This window comes from Amia ocellicauda, chromosome 7 (genome assembly GCF_036373705.1).
Source record: "Amia ocellicauda isolate fAmiCal2 chromosome 7, fAmiCal2.hap1, whole genome shotgun sequence".
NCBI classification, from domain to species: domain Eukaryota; kingdom Metazoa; phylum Chordata; class Actinopteri; order Amiiformes; family Amiidae; genus Amia; species Amia ocellicauda.
The window spans coordinates 47,735,411-47,753,519 of NC_089856.1; the positions used below are offsets into that span (position 1 = coordinate 47,735,411).

Sequence of the window (18,109 nt, forward strand, 5' to 3'; positions counted from 1 at the left end):
ACGCAAACTAGTTGGCAGCCCCAGCCCAGCTAACACGGACGACATTATCAGTGCAACACTGCCGGGCTAACTTTGCGCGATTGCGTCCTGTGGGGGCAGCTGACCTGGTCAGGGCATCGTCCAGGCTTAGCATCTCATTCATCCTAAGAGGTGACGCTATGAATCTGTCCGGGCAGATTTTCCAACCTGATTAAGAGAGGATGCTCTTCATTTATTCGTTTATTTATTTGGTTTTGATGCCGTGTGTGCCATAGCAGACACACACACACACACTCAGAAAACGCTACATAAATAAAAAAACAAGCATTGAATTATTAAGTGAAACGTGACGAATTGCATGATGAAATGGGATGAAAACGCGGTGCAGGAAAGCAGGTTTAAAGGCTGAGAAGTGGAGCAGGACCGCCAGGTGTGAAACCGGCTCCCATTCAGTTTGAAGTCTAAGGGTGCATTTGACACCAAGGGGCGACTAAGGAAAAAGCTTTGTCATTATTTTGGAAAGATGTCTATGTATTGATATGTTTATTGTGTTTTTTCTTTAAGTGTAATATGAGTACACACCTGGTATCAAGGCGTATGTCTATAAATGCGTTATAAATGATCAATAACTGGTAAATAAGTGCATTATGAGACGCATTAACCCTGATATGAAGCTCCTCCAAATGAGGAGCACCAAGGCCACTTAAGCAAGAGGAAAAAGACAGGTTTTGAGAGTTAAGATGAACTGTGGAAAGGTATGTAGTGTGCATGTCTGCTTTCACTGCAATGGCTGAGGTGGAGGACCTTATGAAGCTAGTGTAGCAGTGCTCACCTCACACCTCTGTCGGGTTTTAAGGTCATCATGCTGATGCAAATTCAAAGCAAACTGAACCAAATGTCTTGACTTGATGAAACGGGATCCGTGTTGATCCGGGTCAGTACGTCACGCTCCAGTAACACGCTCCCTGCGTTGTGGCACAGAGGTGGAGTATATCACAAAAGGCGTCCGACACGCAGGCTTTGGCAGAACCACCATTGTCTATGATACAACATTAATCGCGCTTCGAAACGCTCTTGTGAACGGCAAACTGAGTTCGTGCGAAGAGGGGACCTCGTGTTCGTTGATGATCGAATCTGTCAGAGTGATTCCAGTTAGGCATTATGAGGAAAAACCCCTTTGTGCACGCTTAACTGCTGTTCATCAAGTACAAAAACCATCACAGAGCTGGGTTGTTCCTCACTCGGCCCAGGAGAACAGTTCTGCCGCCGGTCTGTGTTCTAGGTTCTGTGTTCTAGACTTCCGTGTTGTGTCAAAGGCTGATTTCTGGGTTTCCAGTTTCAATCTGCAGTCGGACCCTGACGTGGGGGGAGTATATTTAGACCATATTTATATTCCAAGCGTTTCACTGGAAGAGGAAAACATGTTCAAACATATAGAAAGTTTAAGGTGCTGACGTTAGGAGAAGAAAAGTGATCTTTAAAAAGATTGTTGATTGTCTAAAGAGAACTTATCAGCCTTTTATTGACCCAACTGTAAAATGGGAAGAGTTTACAAAATTACTAAATGGAATAGTCTCTTCTTGTGTCTGTGACGGGGTGTGATAACAAGTGCGGTGTCTGTGAGGTCATCGATGGGCCATGACATCACAGTGTCCCACCTTACCGTGTCAGTCGTCACACTTAAGAGGTAAAATGGACGGTCAGGGGTGGGCAGACCGCTGTTTCGGAGAGGGTACTGTGTTCTGCTTGTTTTTGTTCCAGCTCTGAGAGGACATAAGACCCTTGACGTTGACCATTTAAACAGCAAAATCATGGATTAAGCAGATTAATTAGTTCAATTAAGTAAATTGGAGCACCACTGGAGTAGAAACAAACAGGCCGATCCGGGCCGGACAGCCACCGCTCTGGACGGCCGACGCACTCGCTGATTACAGACCTGGCCACCACCGCCGCTGGTTGGCTAAGAGAATCGTGCTTTTTGAAAATGAAGTGCTTTATTCTTCTGTTCTGTGGATTTGGACGCTGATCTACAGAGGACAAAACGGCCCCCGAAATAGACTGTGTAGGTAGATCTGTGAAAAATTATTTCTGCACAGAAATGCCAGCTCTCTCGCGTCCCACTCCTGGCCAGACGGGATTAATTAAGCCGGGCTGACACGCGGGCCGTGGTCCGCACTCACGCCTCCTCGCTGATTGCCTATTAATTTCCTCGCGGCTGCAGGAAGGCCGGCGGTTGGGGTAGTCCGGTGATACGTGTGACAGATTATTACGCTGTCCTGGTCATTTGAGTCGCATACTCCTTTAAGGTGCGCTTTTTAAACAAATCGAGCAGAATATGAATGTCGGCTGTTCCATCCTCCGTTTCTGTCGCACACCTACGTGGCCGGTGATGATTCTGTATGCGTTTTTCTTCTGAAACCCCATGGACAGTAAGTCCAGGCACGGGAGTGAGAGCTGGGGTGTGCTGAGCGTGAAGTCGCCTTTACCTGGTGAGCAAAGTACCTGAGCTCAGAGGAACACAGAGTGCGGATGCAGTGCAGGGCAGAGAGAGAGAGAGAGAGAAGATTCATTATGCATTCATTTTAGTGGCAATAAATGATGTGCAGCCAGAGTTTAGCATTCAGAGCAGAGTGTCCGTGGGAGGAGAGTGCGTCGGACCCTGTTGTGTCCCCGAACAAAAGCACATGAAAGCGCTGCAAAGTGTGTCCTTGGGCAGAGCAATTTCTTTTCTCTTTCTCTCTCCTGTAAATCAATGCGTTTTAATGGTGTCTACTTACTCAAAAAACACACGCTTTCATAACCTAGGATATGCTACTCTTCATCATCATCGCAGTCATAGTAATGAAAAGGTGATTATTAGCAGCTGAATTGTATTCACTTGTTTCATGGCTTCTCTGCATCTCTGTCCAACTGTGGGCAGACGTGTCTGTCTGTGAGGTGGGCGGCGCCGAAGAACCTGGGAGTTTTGGGACATGCAAACGTCAAACAAAAAAAAAGAAAAAACGCATGGTCTTCTAGGAAACGGCACGCCTCAGGAACGCGCGCCTCCCTGTCCGCCGCCGCACGCAGCAGGACGCAGGAGCTCAGATGTTCAGCCGGCGGGTACCGGGCGAAGGAGCTGTCAGCGTCGCCCGCGCTGCCACCGAGCGAGAGCGTGATCGTCACTGACAGCTGCCCTGCAGAATGAGCCGAGAGACGCGAGACCAGGCGGCCGCTGCTGAAACACGCAGGTCTGAGAGATTATACTGGCTGGCAGACAATCGGCAATACATAAAGACACATTTATAACCGATATACGAGCTCAGCCGGTATTGGGCCAGTTTGGTACCACTCCACTCTCCCACTGCTGTGACCTTGTAGGCAACTCCTGGAAATGACAGGAAACCGGTTGTTTTTAGGCTGATTCCCACCCCTCTTCCACTGGTGTCAGACTAGAGCCGGTGTGGGGTTTTGGGCACACGGTGACAGGGTGTCTGTGCCGAGTACGTGATGTGACTGAACCGGGACAGCGGAGGCGGAGGAACCAACCTGCATACTGGGTGAAACTCTGCACCTTTAATGATTTGGACAAGCTCTGATTGGTTCTCACAGCTCTGTCTCTCTCTCTCTCCACCTCCTTTTCCCATTGACAAATAAAAACAGCACTTAAGGTCTTAAAGAGCCGACCCCCGACACCGGGACGCCCGCCGTGTACTCCAGGTGTTGTCTGTGCACTGCGGACCGGGCCGAGCTTGAACAGGAACAGCGTGCGGCTCCGGCCAATTAACAGCTTCCCTGGGAAGAATAAATAAATAAAATCTGTTGTTAATAATTAATAAAAGGGCCATGAAACTTGAATGAGTTCCAACACAGCTGGAAATATGGGGTGATGTGTGCGTGCCGGGATTGGGGACCGGCCTCCTCGGTTCCTCTGCCAGCGGCACGGTTGAGTCGGTGAGGAGCTGGCACAGCCGGCCGGTGGATAGTTCTGTTGGAGGGGGTGAAGGAGTGGCCGCTGATCTCGGAGCCCGGATGATGAGAAACAAGGAAAAAAAGTGCAGTTTTCGTTAGAGGGCTGTCGGTGATCACGTGATTAAAGTCACATGCAGACGGTCACCAAAGCGGTCAGCCCAGAGGCCAGAGACACGGGCCCCACAGAGGTGCTTTTCTCGTAATGGCGCAGTTTCGCTCATTGTGATTGAATGTCGTGTCCTTTGGTCCGCAGCACACGCACTCGTGGGCCCCCATGTCGTACACTAAATAAAAACCTGTCCAGGAGACGGGATCGTTACCCCGCTCTGCATCTTGAGATAATAATAACTTTATTATCGTGTTGCTAATGGCCCGATCTCAAATGGCATGCAAAGCGAGGATTAGATGTGTGTGTCTGTGTGTCTGTGTGTCTTATATCCCGAGTGGCCTGCAGGGGCAGAGAGAGGCTGTTTAATTCTGCAGGAGCGAGCGCAGTGTTGGAGCTGAGGTTCTCGAGCCTGATGTGGTTCAGCAGGTATCCTGACAGCCTGGGGATCACAGGAAACTTTAAAAGCCTTGAGTCCCTCCGCCCGCCGCTGCTCTGACAGATGTCCCCTGGTCCTGTAAAGCTTCACACAGTGACGCCCAAGAGCAGGGGATCAGTCTACAGACGGACAGAAAATAACCCACGGCGCTGCTTTCTAAGAGTGAAAACCCGCGCGCGACATTTTCTCCGGCTCTGCACTTTCACAGTAGGGGTGTCGGTGTCCCACTTCCTCTCCGATGTCCGTTCAACTCAGTGTATGTTTGTGTGTGTGGGGTGAAGGGAGGAAGCTTTAGTTCCTCCAAAAGCCTAGTGCAAGTAATCCGCAAGGCACACGCTTGGGTTCAAGAGCCTCTGAGGGGTAGAACGTGTGAGCCGGGATTGAGTTCAAATGCAGCCCGGGGTCACACCGGCAAACTCTGTACTGTAGCGCTCAGAGCCGAGGCTTTTTGAGCCCCTCGGGAGACCCCTGTGTCGCTGTCTTCTTCGTCAAGATTGACAAAGGCCCCAGACGACCCCAGTGGGTGGGAATGTTCTCACTGGGAAGGTGGCAGAACCCAGTTGCACCTCCTAATGAACCAGTAACTACCAGCTTCCTGGTCAATAAATACTGACTTTCTTTTGCCAAACTGGCTCGGCAAGAAAACACGACGAGAAGAAAAACAGAAACCCAATTAAACCTAAATGCTTGTTCCTTTGGAAGTTCGTTAGCTCATTATCGCTGATGGTACTTTTTTGAAAACCAGACGTGTTAAAAAATAAAATAAATTGCTTGCTGTACCGACTAAATTGCTTGTTAAGCCCGGAGGCTCTCCTGCCGAGAGTCTTGCCTGTGTGGGCCGATAGTGACTTGTCTTACTGCGACCGGAGTGAATGCCAAGGATCCGAGTCTGAGGCGTGCCATGGGTGTGATTATAAAGGAACCACACCGACGAACACATCCGGAAAATGTTTAAGTTACAGAAGCTAGATTTCCGCTTCGAAGTCGTACAGGTCATGTCAGGTGATGGGAGGCAGAATATTCTGCTTTGGTCAACAGTGACAATCAAATACACAAATAAAAATCAACGCACACCTGAGTATTATGTAAAAACAGATCAGGGATTTAGAAGCAGATAGAAATTAAATAGAAATGATGTAACCTCTCTCCCTCTCCCTTTCTCTCTCTCTCTCTCTCTCTCTCTCTCTCTCTAAGACCCCGGAGTGAAGCAGAGGCAGATTAAATCGAGTCCAGTGGAGGGTCCAGGCGGTTCCGATTGAAGGTACGAAATCCGCGGCTCGGTTTTGGTACCGGTGAACATCTGTCCCTGTAATCCCTCTGCCGGCAGTGCAGCGGGGCAGGGGGGCTCGGTGCTCAGGAAGCGGAACTGCGGTGGGGGGCTTAGACTCTCTAATGAGGAGCCAGGGAAGCAACCATCTGTCGGAGCTTTTTCCCTCATTTATTTATGTTTTATCTGCGTGCGTGCGTGGGCTCGTGTCTGTCCGTGTCGGCTTTTCTAATGAGGCGGGAGTGCTTTATTGCGTGTTTTCCCGATTCCCTCGCCTGTGTCTTGTTTCTGTTCGATGGCACTTCCCTCTGTACGCCTTGTGCACGTCTGGACTGTCCGTGCCGGCTTGGCTGAAGTGTGTCTCTTACCGCACACACGCTACACACACACCAATCCGGCGTTCCTGCGTGTTCACAAACCAGGGGCCTGCGTTTGTAACTCTCGCACGCTCTTGGCAGTATGTTTTCGCCTGTTTCGATTTTGCCCGAGAGGAAAAATGACATCATCCTCAGATTGGATCCCTCCGGAGCGGGATTGAAGAGTCCCTCGCCTCCAGTTTAGATCTTTAACTTCCCTGTGTTTCTGCAAAAGGAAGACATAGTCATTCTGTCTTCGTTGTTCCTTTTCTTCCGCTGATTGAAGCAGGCCCAGGGAGGGAGCAGAGCCCGGCTGTACTGAGTGTGTGTGCCGAGGAAACGGGCCCAGCTCGAGCATTACCCCTCATAAACAATTCATAGCGCTCGAAGGCAGACGAGAAGGAAAGCGTTTTTGATGAAAGAGAGTGGAAAAAGGATGTAAAAAAATAAGTGATTTCTCCGGCAGCTGCTGGTGTAAGAACTATGGATTACAGATTAGTTTGATTTGTGTTTCTGTGTGAAACGGGACCCTGACGGAGCGTCATCCCGAACGATAATAGTGTCTGTTCTATTAGAGAGGGATTGAAAAGTAGTTTTTAGTATTTGTGCTCGTGGGTGGTGGTGTGTAGTTGGGGTGGTTTGCGTGTGCAGGCTCCTGGCCGTGTGGTGTGCGTCTGTGCACTTTTGTGTTGTGGTGGTAGGCCGGCCGGCAGTCACTCTCAAAGAGTGCATCAGGAAAAAAACAGAAGTGATGAAATGTTTTCTGGAGGGTCCCGGGGGATGGGGAAGGAGCCCCCTGTCGGCCAGGAAGACGAGAGTGATGGGGACAGGAGGCTGAGAGGGTCTGGCCCTCTGTGGAGGGGCCACAGGCATGCGAAGAGGGGATGGCACCGAGCAGCTCACCATGCATATTGGATGTGGAGGACTGAAATATCTCAGAGTGGAGAGAGAGAGAGAGAGGGAAAGGTCCATGTGAGAGAGAGAGAGTGGAGGGGGCGAGACCGGAGAGAACAGAAAAGCACAGAGAGAGGGGAGATGCAGACACAGTGACAGAGAGAGAGAGAGAGAGCTCTCGGTTGCCAGGGTTACAGGACCCAGGGTGACACGGACAACATGCCGGAGGGCAGGGGGACATGGGAGGTGTGCGTACGCGTGTGAGTGTGCGTGTGCATGTGCTTCAACTCAGACAGGCCACTGAGGAGGGAGACGGCCCGGGCTCCTCTTAGCGTGCCGCACAACGCACATCATTTCATCCCCTTTCATGGCTTTGAGCGGATCATGTCTGTGTGTCGTCCTCGTCGTTGTCATTGTTGTCATCGTTCCGTTGGTTTCCTGTCTTTTCTCTGTGCGGTTGGAGCTGCAGGAGGGTCATATAGCAGCGCCGGGGACAACGGGGCGCCTGGGCTTGTCTGAACATGCGTGAGGTGGGGGGGCGGGCCGGGCAGTGTGGGTCACTCTGACATGTCGGTGTGTAAAACTACACTGCGTTCCCGAAGGGTTCAGACAGGAAACGGACTGTCCACCCGTCCCCCTGGCTTCATTCATCGTTGTTATTACTCATGCTGTAGTTTGATACCCACGGCCAAGACAAACCGTTTCATTCAACCTCGTGGGCCGAGTCCTTGTGGGCTGCGTAACTCTCGGCCGGGTCTGAAGGCCCGCTTCCTCACAGCGCTCAAGTGTGGAGTGCAGGGTGGCATCCCCTGCTGGGAGGACTGAGACGGAGAAACCAGCAACAAAAACAAACGGACAACCAAAAAACCCAACACACACCTTTGATTTTGATCCTTAATTCGGCCCGAGACCCATCTGTCCGGCCGAGTCCCGCAGTAAACCACCCCGCAGGAGGAGCCAGCTGAGTGCCGTTATCCACAGCCAGCAGTGCTGTGCCAGTGCGCTAGAGCGCCAGGCATATTTATATCCCCCAGCAGGCTGAGGACCCCTGCGTCTCATCCAAAGGCCACTCGATCTGTTGTGCTGAAGTGTGGTGGTGTTCAGTACAGCACGACAGAAAACAGCACAATACAGTACAGCACGACAGAATACAGCACAATAGAATACAGTACAGTACAGTATAATTGAGAGAGAAAGAAAGACGAAGTATTTGTAATAATAATTAGATCTTCCTCGGCCGTGTAATGCATGACTTTTAAATGCACGTCCCATTGAAATATATATATTATATCTTAACATATATATACACACATATTTTATACACCACACATATATATACATGTTCACACACTGTACAATACACACACACGCGGCTGTGTGTGGAGCCGGGCTGGGAGGCGTGCCCCTCCGCTCTCTGCGCCAGGGGCCGGTCCCGGCTTTCTCTGCGGTTGCCATGGCAGCCTGGCAAGGTGGCCCCGTTTCCTGCTGCGGAGAAGACCCCCGGGGCCCGTCTGTGCCCGTGTGCTAACGAGACCAGACAAGCGTGGCGGGACTGTCACACTCTCCGGCAGCCTGGTGCAGAGCGGACCGCGGAGACGGGGAGCGGGGGTAGAGGGCAGGGGGCGGGGGGATTGTGTGAGTCTGTGTGAGTCTGTGTGTGTCAGTTCATTCGTCCGTCTCAGTTTCAGGGCCATGTAGGACGGCTGGCTGCCTCTGTACTATACTCTATACTCTTCTCTCCTCCCTCTCTCTCTCTCTTTTATAATACTTCTTTGATGCCAGTGCCAGGAGCTGTCTGGCTCTCTATTCTCGGTCCTGCCCCTGTCCCGCGGGCCGCCCTGATGCTGTGAGCGCTGTGGCCCCCTCGCTGTGTACAAAAGCGTTTTGTGTCCGGAGGGCCCGTGGTCCTTGACTTCTGGTTCTGTGTTTTGGTATTTTAGGATTCTGTCTTTATGTTTCTCAGGCAAGGGAATAAACACCAAACAAACAAACAAAATCCTAAGGAGGGTTTGAAGCCTCGGTTTGAAGACGCACAAAACAAAGCAACACAAACACAGTGCATTATTTCAGACCATGCGTCTCAGGGTTAATCTGCATTTCAGTCCGTTTCCCCGCGCTGTGCCGGGCTCGTACGAGGCTAATGAGACACTTCTGTAATCGTTATTATTTATTAGACGCTGCCCTCATCAAGAGCAACTCGCAGTCCTTACACAATATATAAAAGAGCAAAGAACTTGTTATGTCATTAATTACCAACTGCAGTCAATTCAATGAGAATCCGATGGGAAATTCAGTGCAGCGCCGCGGCCGTGGGGTCAAGCGAGCATAATTGCCCGTGGTTAAGTGGTGTTATTGCCCATGTGGTGCTGATTGTGTTTCCTTTAACCTCCTGAACAAACAACCCAGACACACAGTCATTCGAACGCTAATACATGTCGACTGGAGCAGAAGAAACGCAAGACCTTGTATGAATAACAGAAGGGGACACACGCATGTTCTTGAACGAGTTATTCCTTATTACTTCGTTTAGTTTTGGCGATATACCCTCAGTGTGCCACGCAATCCTCCCCGGTGTCGATAGTGTGCGTGTGACGGATACGATGGCAGCTCTGGGCTGAGAGAGAGAGAGAGAGAGCGAGAGAGAGAGGATCTCTGCTCCGCTGTGCTGAGCGCTGATCTTATGAATTGGAAAGAATTCAGCCAAGGTGAAAAACGCAGTCCCAGCACAAGCAGCACGGCCTTGTGGGACAGCCCCGAGGTGAGCCCGACGGTGGGACCAGCGCCGCAGCTGTGTGAGGGGACGGTGGGGTGGCCCAGAGACACGGGCCGGGGCAGAGCACCAGCACAGATCCCCCCAACCCCGGTCTCTGTGGTGAGCAGGCGTGCCGGTGAAAGTAGGATTATGGAGTAATAGCATTTATGGGATGGGGGCTAAAGCTTTATCTGCCACCCTCCTGGGGCCTGCCACCTACTGAGTGCTGTCACACACACACGCACACACACACACATGCACACATGCATCCCTACAGATTAATTCTCCTGCAGCACATTTGTTGAATCAATGTTCTCTATTTCAGTGTTTCTAGAAACATTGCATAATATATGTTCAGAGATTACTGTGCTTTCACACACACACACACACACATAGGCGCACGTATAAATGTGTGTGTGTGCATGCAATCTGCCCCCCCACACTCTGCATTGTAGCCTTATGCTGTGAAATGTGATGATAATCCCCAAGCACATTACTGCGGATCTGTCAGCTCTGTGGGGCTTTAAATGGTTTTGTGTTTTGTTGTAACCAGAAAGAGACACAATGTGACTGAGGAGGAAGAAAAACAGCCATGTATTGAAACAGGATTATTCTCTACGGGGAATAATAAGATCAATGCTCTGAGATATTGCATTCTTTCGAGTGCCACCTGTCGGGATCTCATCCAGCGGCGTCTCCGCTACCGGTTCCAGTGCGAGGTGAGGGAAGGGGTTAACGTGGCTAGACCCATGCCCGCGGAGTTCCCCCGATGTAGAAGGAGGTGATTTGTGCCAGTAAAATAAATATCCAAAGCAGAAAGAGAAACGCTGCCTGTCTCACTATCATTATATTTCAAAACAGTGTCCTGGGTGTATCTGTTTCACTGTTTGTTTGTTTGTTTGTAAACAGCACTCCTGTCTGACCCAAAACCCCCGGCTTGGCCACCATGTGCCGAGCAGCGCTGCCGGACAACACTGAGCTCTGGTGGTGAGCGGGCATCATGGCACCAGCAGCACCAGACTATCCGTCATCTGTCACCTCATGAACGTTTCCAATGAAGCAGCAGCCCAGCCGGTGACAGAGTGATGCGTGACGCTTGTCTTTAAAGTGTCACGCTTCGATCACGCATCGGTGCCTTGTTGTCGTCTGGCTTTCCGAAGATGGATTCACAGAGCTCAGTCTGATTCACAGACCGTGCTATTGCTTAGGAACATGAAGAAAAATAAATATGCACACCGATATATACATTACTTATTGCTAGAAACTCTCTGTACTGCCAACGAGTGTTCGCTGTGATTTACGCTTCACAATTTCATACCTCCACACGATTTATGCGATGGTTTCAGTGCTTCTTTGTTTACCTGCCTGGATCCATAAATCACCTGGCACTCGGGGGGGTTTGCTGGTGTGCTGTGCGCCATAAACCCGTCGACACCTGGAGAGACCGAAACAGTGGAGCGCTGGCCACCGGTGTATTGAGCTCCCACTGTTTGGTTTTTCTCTATTAAGCTGTCCTGCTTCTCGTTTAATTCCTTACATTTATTTATTCAGCCCTTCAAGTGACTTATTGTGTCTTTTTCTGCTGAGTGCAGCCATTTAATGATGCACCGCTATGACACTGACAGACATGACAGCAGATGTGGTGTCACGTGACGCCGTACAGCCCCCAGCTCTGCGTTCCTGTTGAGCTGCCATGAGAAGTACTAGGTTTGCCGTCTGAAGTTACCATTTCCGCAGAGAGCACAAGGGGACAAAAACTGCATTACAGTAATCTCTCCTCTTTCCCCCGGCAGATTCCCTGAGCCCCCCACCGCTGTCCCACCTCAGGCAGAAGCGAGCGTTCCAAAGCGGCCTTCCGGTTCCAGAATGGGCACCATGGGCGGAGCTGCGATGGCTCTGTGGCTGCTGGCGGCCGCCCTGGCGCTGTGTCTCTGCCGCTCCTCCCCGACCGGCGAATCCTGCCCGCCGCAGTGTGTGTGCGAGACCCGGCCCTGGTACACCCCACAGTCCGTGTACCACCAGGCCAAGACGGTGGACTGCAACGAGCTGCAGCTGAGCCGGGTGCCCTGGGGCATCTCGGGCGACACCCAGGTGCTGCTGCTGCAGAGCAACAACATCTCGGCCGTGAGCGCAGAGCTGCAGAGCCTGGTCAACCTCACCGAGCTGGACCTGTCCCAGAACCACTTCGCCACCGTGCGAGACATCGGCCTGTCCAACCTGAGCCAGCTGATCACGCTCTACCTGGAGGAGAACCAGGTGAAGGAGCTGCCCGACTTCGGTCTGAAGGACCTGGCCAGCCTGGAGGAGCTCTACATCAACCACAACCAGATCTCCACCATTGGCCCGCAGGCCTTCGCCGGGCTGGGCAGCCTGCTGCGGCTGCACCTCAACTCCAACCGACTGGTCTCCATCGACAGCCGCTGGTTCGAGTCCCTGCCCAGCCTGGAGATCCTGATGATCGGGGAGAACCCCATCCTGGACCTGCAGGACCGGAACTTCCACCCCCTGTCCAAGCTGCACAGCCTGGTGCTGGCCGGCATGGGGCTGCGGGACGTCCCTGCCGGGGCCTTCGAGGGCCTGGACTACCTGGAGAGTCTGTCCTTCTTCGACAACCGGCTCCCCGCCGTCCCCAAGGAGGCGCTGCGCGTCCTGCCCAACCTCAAGTTCCTGGACCTCAACAAGAACCCTGTGGGCCGTGTGCAGGAGGGCGACTTCCGGGACTTCCTCCACCTGGAAGAGCTGAGCCTGAACAACATGGAGGAGCTGGTGGCCATCGAGAGGGGCGCCTTCGCCAACCTGCCCGAGATGGCGAAGCTGGAGATCCGCAACAACCCCCGGCTGTCCTACATCGACCGCAGCGCCTTCCTTGACCTGGCTGCCCTGCGCACCCTGCTGATCAGCAACAACGACCTGAGCCTGCTGCCCCGAGAGCTGCTGGCCGCCTTCCCCAGCCTGGACGAGCTGAGCCTGCACAGCAACCCACTGCGCTGCGACTGCCTGCCCACTTGGGCGGCGCTGGTGGGGAACCAGTCCACCCTGCGGCTGCTGGAGACCCAGATCACCCTGTGCGCCTCCCCCCCCCACCTGAGCGGCCGCGCGCTGCAGGACGTGGTCACGGCCGCCTGGAGCCCCGGCAGCAACTCCTGCCTGCCCCTCATCTCCCAGCACGCTTTCCCCCCCCAGCTCAACGTGTCGGCCGGGCAGCCCCTCACGCTGGACTGCTGGGCCATGGCCGACCCAGCGCCCCAGTTCTATTGGGTCACCCCCACAGGGGACAAGGTCACGTCGGAGGCAGACGCTCCCCCGCCCCTGTCTCCCGGCCGGAGGCACCGGCTGCAAGAGCTGGGCGCGCTGGAGATCCGGGCGGTGGAGCCAGCGGACGCAGGGCTGTACACCTGCGTGGCGTGGAACGCAGAGGGCGCCGACACCCGCAGCGTCACCCTGCGCGTGGACCGGGGCGAGGGGGGCGATGGCGGCGGCGCGGCTGTGGAGCCGGGCCCGGGAAACGCCACAGTGGGGGGCCTGGTGATCCTGGCCAAGGTGGTGCACTCGCGCTCCGTGGTGCTGGAGTGGAGGCTGGAGCCCCCGGCATCCGGCGCCCCCTCCGGCCGCCCGGTGCCCCAGCCCCAGTGGGCGGCCGCCACGGTGAAGATTGACAACCCCCAGATCAGCTACACGGCCAAGGTGCCGGTGGACATCCAGGAGTACAACCTGACCCACCTGCTGCCCTCCACGCAGTACGAGGTGTGCCTGACCGTGTCGGCCCCCTCGGAGCAGCACAGCCAGCGCTCCTGCATCAACGTCACCACAAAGGAGGCCGCCTTCGCAGTGGAGATGGTGCCGGAGCGCTCCAGCGTGGCCCTGGCTGCCGTCATGGGCTCCATGTTCGCCATCTGTATCATGGGCCTGCTGGTGTTCTACATGGGCCGGCGCATGCGGCAGAAGGCCTGCCACCACTCGCTGAAGAAGTACATGCAGCACGCCACCTCCATCCCCCTGAACGAGCTCTACCCGCCGCTCATCAACCTGTGGGAGAGCGAGGCGGAGAAAGAGAAGGAGTGCGCCCTGGACACGCACAACCCCCAGATAGACACGTCCAAGACATACATGTGGTAGTGTGGGCGGCAGGGGGGCAGGGGAGGACAGGGAGGAAATAAATTGATAAGTAATAATCAATAAAATAAAAAACGATGAGAAGGGAGAGGAACTGGAGGGGAGCCGGTGGAGTGTCTGCTGGGGCGATAGCGCTGGCGGTATGAGTGTGTGAGAGAGAGTGAGAGAGAGTGTGAGAGTGTGTGTGTGAGAGAGAGTGTGTGTGTGTGTGAGAGTGAGTGTGTGGGAGAGAGTGTGAGTGTGTGTGTGTGTGTGTGTGTGTATGTGTGTGTGTGAGAGTGTGTGTGTGTGTGTGAGAGTGTGTGTGAGAGAGAGTCTGTTTGTGTATGTGTGTGTGTGAGAGTGTGAGAGTGTGTGTGTGTTTGTGTATGTGAGTGTGTGAGAGAGCGTGTGTGTGAGAGAGAGTGTGTTTGTGTGTGTGTGTGAGAGCGTGTGTGTGTGAGAGAGTGTGTTTGTGTATGTGTGTGTGTGTGAGAGCGTGTGTGTGTGAGAGAGTATGTGAGAGTGTGTGTGTTTGTGTATGTGTGTGTGAGAGTGAGAGAGAGTGTGAGAGTGTGTCTGTATGTATGTGTGTGAATGTGTGTGTGTGAGAGAGACAGTGTGTGTGTGTATGAGTGGTGTGTGTGTGTGTTGGCAAGTTTCCATTGCCTGTCAGTATTTATGTGTGTTTGTGATTTCTGTCCTCAGGACGCTGGGCTCACGTGTCGGTGGATGACTTGGTTTCTTTGCTTATTTAGCCTCTGAGTGTCGCGTCTCTGAGGCCCTGACACAACAAACCAGAGTCTTGCAGGAGACGGGGGGAGAAATCCACCCAGCTGAGAGCAAGTGTTTTAATCACACTGTGGTCTCTAATAGCAGCGGTGCGGTTAAAAATACCACGCTGCCCGTCTCCCCCCTCGACAGAAAGTGCTCTTACTCAAACGGTAATTGGCATCATCGGATAATGACTGCGTTACAGTAACCCCTCTAAGTCATCAGACTGTTTATGTGTTCTAGGCAGCGTCGAAAGAGAAACCATTTCCCAGGACGGATGATTAAGAACCATCAAAGTGTATTTTTAACCAGAAGCAACATTCTTACAGAAAGCGTTAATTATAATTCCCCCCTGAGACCACAGTCTCCACGCCCCCTGACAAGAGACCCCAGCTCCTTTACTGGAGACCGCTGCCCCCTGCAGGATGGGGAGAGTCTCCACGTGTGGGTTTATTTATTTATTTATTTCTGTCCGATCGCTGGGCCGTGCCGCAGATGCCGTAGATGGATGTCTGCACAAGAGATGAAAACGGCTGTAAAAGCGCTAGGAAGAGCGTCTGGCAGGAGCCCTAGATCTGCTCTTCGATGCTGTAATGTGTGTTGCCCCAGCAGCTGATCCCGAGTCGCACAGAGACAGAGGCTTTGTCAGCTTGTCATGTCCAGGCATCTGACCGTGTAGCGTCTGCAGAAACTCAGCCAGACTGCGAGCGCGACGACCGATACTCATCTCTGTCTCACGCGCTCCCTCTTTCTCTCGAGGTCTTTCAATCTATCGCCTATTTTTCTAACTCAAGATATAGACGGTATACTTTGTATTACTTTAGTGGATTCTATAATTGCATTTCATTTCCTTTGGGACTGTACATATGTGTATATAGATGTAAATATATTGTGTTTCCCAGGTTGTGTTAAAGGTGCAGTGCCCTCCTGGAGGTGATTTATTGACAGTGTAGAGCTGCCGGCCTGGCCAGAGCCACAGACTGCAACTGTAATTGACAGAAATTTATAAATGACATATCAAGGGATAAGGATTTCCCTTTTAATACTTTCATTACATATTAGCTCATGCTTTATATATGTGTGTATTATATATAACGTAGCGCATACCATTTTTTGTTCCTCTCGGTTTTACTCCAGACTAGCATCACTCCCCAGACACTCAAGGCAGATGATGTATCTCTGCATTCATTGGTACCAGCTATTCTCACACATGCTAATAAAAACCCAGCTGGTGAAGTTGAGAAGTATATATATTTATTTTACATCTTTTTCAATTTGTTAAACTACAAACGAGTTTGAAAGCCTGCATCTTTTCCTGGGGATTGTTGCAGACACACACACCCACACATCTCCCTCCTGTTTCTTTATGATTGTTGCTGAATGTGAGTAGACTGCGGGGCACCGCAACTTTAAAACACGTCAAGCTAACAATAGACACTATCTTAGCCCCGGCAGAGATGCACTTTTATCACTGTCGGAAGAATAGCAGGGTATTTTTTGATAATCTAAAAAACACATTGCTGGATTTTATTTACATATGAGCGATGGCTGGGTTGTAGTGCTGTCTGAAGGTGCACTGCCTGTCTGTCTCTCTCCCAGATACGACGGTATATTTCAAATAAAGTCAGTTTGGAAATGATACACAATGTCACTGTAAGCAGAAATATAATTTGTTTGAAGACAAAGACAATAAAGTTCAAAACCACAAGTCTGGGGTGCGTTGTGTGCTTTGTTTCCTCTCTTCTCCCTACAGTAAATGTCTGTGTGTTTATTTAACCTTTATTGAGCCAGGTTAGTCCATTGAGAACCTATTCTCATTTACAATGACTGCCCGGCCCAGCACAGCACACACACGGCAGAGACAGAACGTCAACAAGCACAGATATCAATGAACAGCCTCCAGTTCATGCTTCAGCAGGGATGGGAAGGAAGCCGTCGGTTTCAGTATTTGTTGTAACTCATTCCAGTCATCGGCAGCTGAAAACTGAACTGAGTTGCGGCCAGAGACACTGTGGACCTTCGGTACCGCCAGCGTGACAAAGCTGTGTGTCAGCAAGAGACCAGAGTGTGCTTACAGGGAAGAGGGCGGTACTGCACATCAGTGGCCCTCAGCCCTGGTCCGGGGGACCCCCTGCGTCTGCCGGTCTGCAATCCAACCCAGATATCAGCCACTTCACAGGCAGACGGGCCAGACCATTTTTTTAGTTAGGTGGGCTGGTTGAAGTTTAAACAATATATATGTATATGTGTATATATAAAAGCGTGAGACAAAAAGCTTCTTGAGGCAGACGCTGCTAAATGTACCAAATGAACAGACTTACTTTCAAAACGTTCTGGTTCTGCTGCAGAGAACAGCACTGTGAGTAGTCATGAAGGATGGTAGGGAGCGAGAAAAAACACTTACAAAGCAAATCCTATCTACAATATCGTACACCGATCAGCCATAACATTATGACCTGACAGGTGAAGTGAATGACACTGATAATCTCGTTATCATGGCACCTGTCAGTGGGTGGGATATATTAGGCAGCAAGTGAACATTTTGTCCTCAAAGTTGACGTGTCAGAAGCAGGAAAAATGGGCAGCGTAAGGATCTGAGCGACTTTGACAAGGGCCAAATTGTGATGGCTAGACGACTGGGTCAGAGCATCTCCAGAACTGCAGCTCTTGTGGGGTGTTCCCGGTCTGCAGTGGTCAGCACCTATCAAAAGTGTCCAAGGAAGGAAAAGCGGTTAACCGGCGACAGGGTCATGGGCGGCCAAGGCTCACTGATGCACGTGGGGAGCGAAGGCTGACCCGTGTGGTCCGATCCAACAGACGAGCTACTGTAGTTCAAATTGCTGAAAAAGTGAATGCTGGTTCTGATAGAAAGGTGTCAGAACACACAGTGCGTCGCAGTTTGTTGCGTATGTGGCTGCGTAGCCGCAGACCAGTCAGGGTGCCCATGCTGACCCCTGTCCACTGCCGAAAGCGCCTGCAATGGGCACGTGAGCATCAGAACTGGACCACGGAGCAATGGAAGAAGGTGGCCTGGTCTGATGAATCACGAGTTCCAGGTGTTGACTTGGCCTCCAAATTCCCCAGATCTCAATCCAATCGAGCATCTGTGGGATGTGCTGGACAAACAAGTCCGATCCATGGAGGCCCCACCTCGCAACTTACAGGACTTAAAGGATCTGCTGCTGACGTCTTGGTGCCAGTAACCACAGCACACCTTCAGAGGTCTAGTGGGGTCCATGCCTCGACGGGTCAGGGCTGTTTTGGGACCTACACAATATTAGGCAGGTGGTCATAATGTTATGGCTGATTGGTGTATTTCTATATACAATAATAACGCACTGCCATATTTGTACACGACTGAAAAAGAAATACTTACGGCCCGAGACACAGATGTTGTCTTTGACAGAGTGGCAGAGAAGAATGAACCTCTGCGACGGCTGCTGACAACAGGGTGGGCAGAGGGGGACGAGGAGACGCAGACGGGCAGAGGGAGCTGTAC

At 52.0% G+C, this 18,109-nt stretch overlaps 1 protein-coding gene across 1 annotated transcript in view; it reads left to right on the plus strand.

Annotated features, from left to right (window-relative positions):
• The window catches only part of LOC136753720 (leucine-rich repeat neuronal protein 1), a 16,658-nt gene extending 337 nt beyond the window's left edge, over positions 1-16,321 (plus strand). Inside the window, exons 2-3 of the mRNA XM_066710053.1 lie at positions 5,670-5,736; positions 11,538-16,321. Of these exons, the coding sequence (XP_066566150.1) occupies positions 11,611-13,860 (2,250 nt within the window). The 5' untranslated portion in view covers positions 5,670-5,736; positions 11,538-11,610 and the 3' untranslated portion in view covers positions 13,861-16,321. The remainder of the gene's footprint in view (positions 1-5,669; positions 5,737-11,537) is intronic.
• Positions 16,322-18,109: the final 1,788 nt, after the last annotated feature.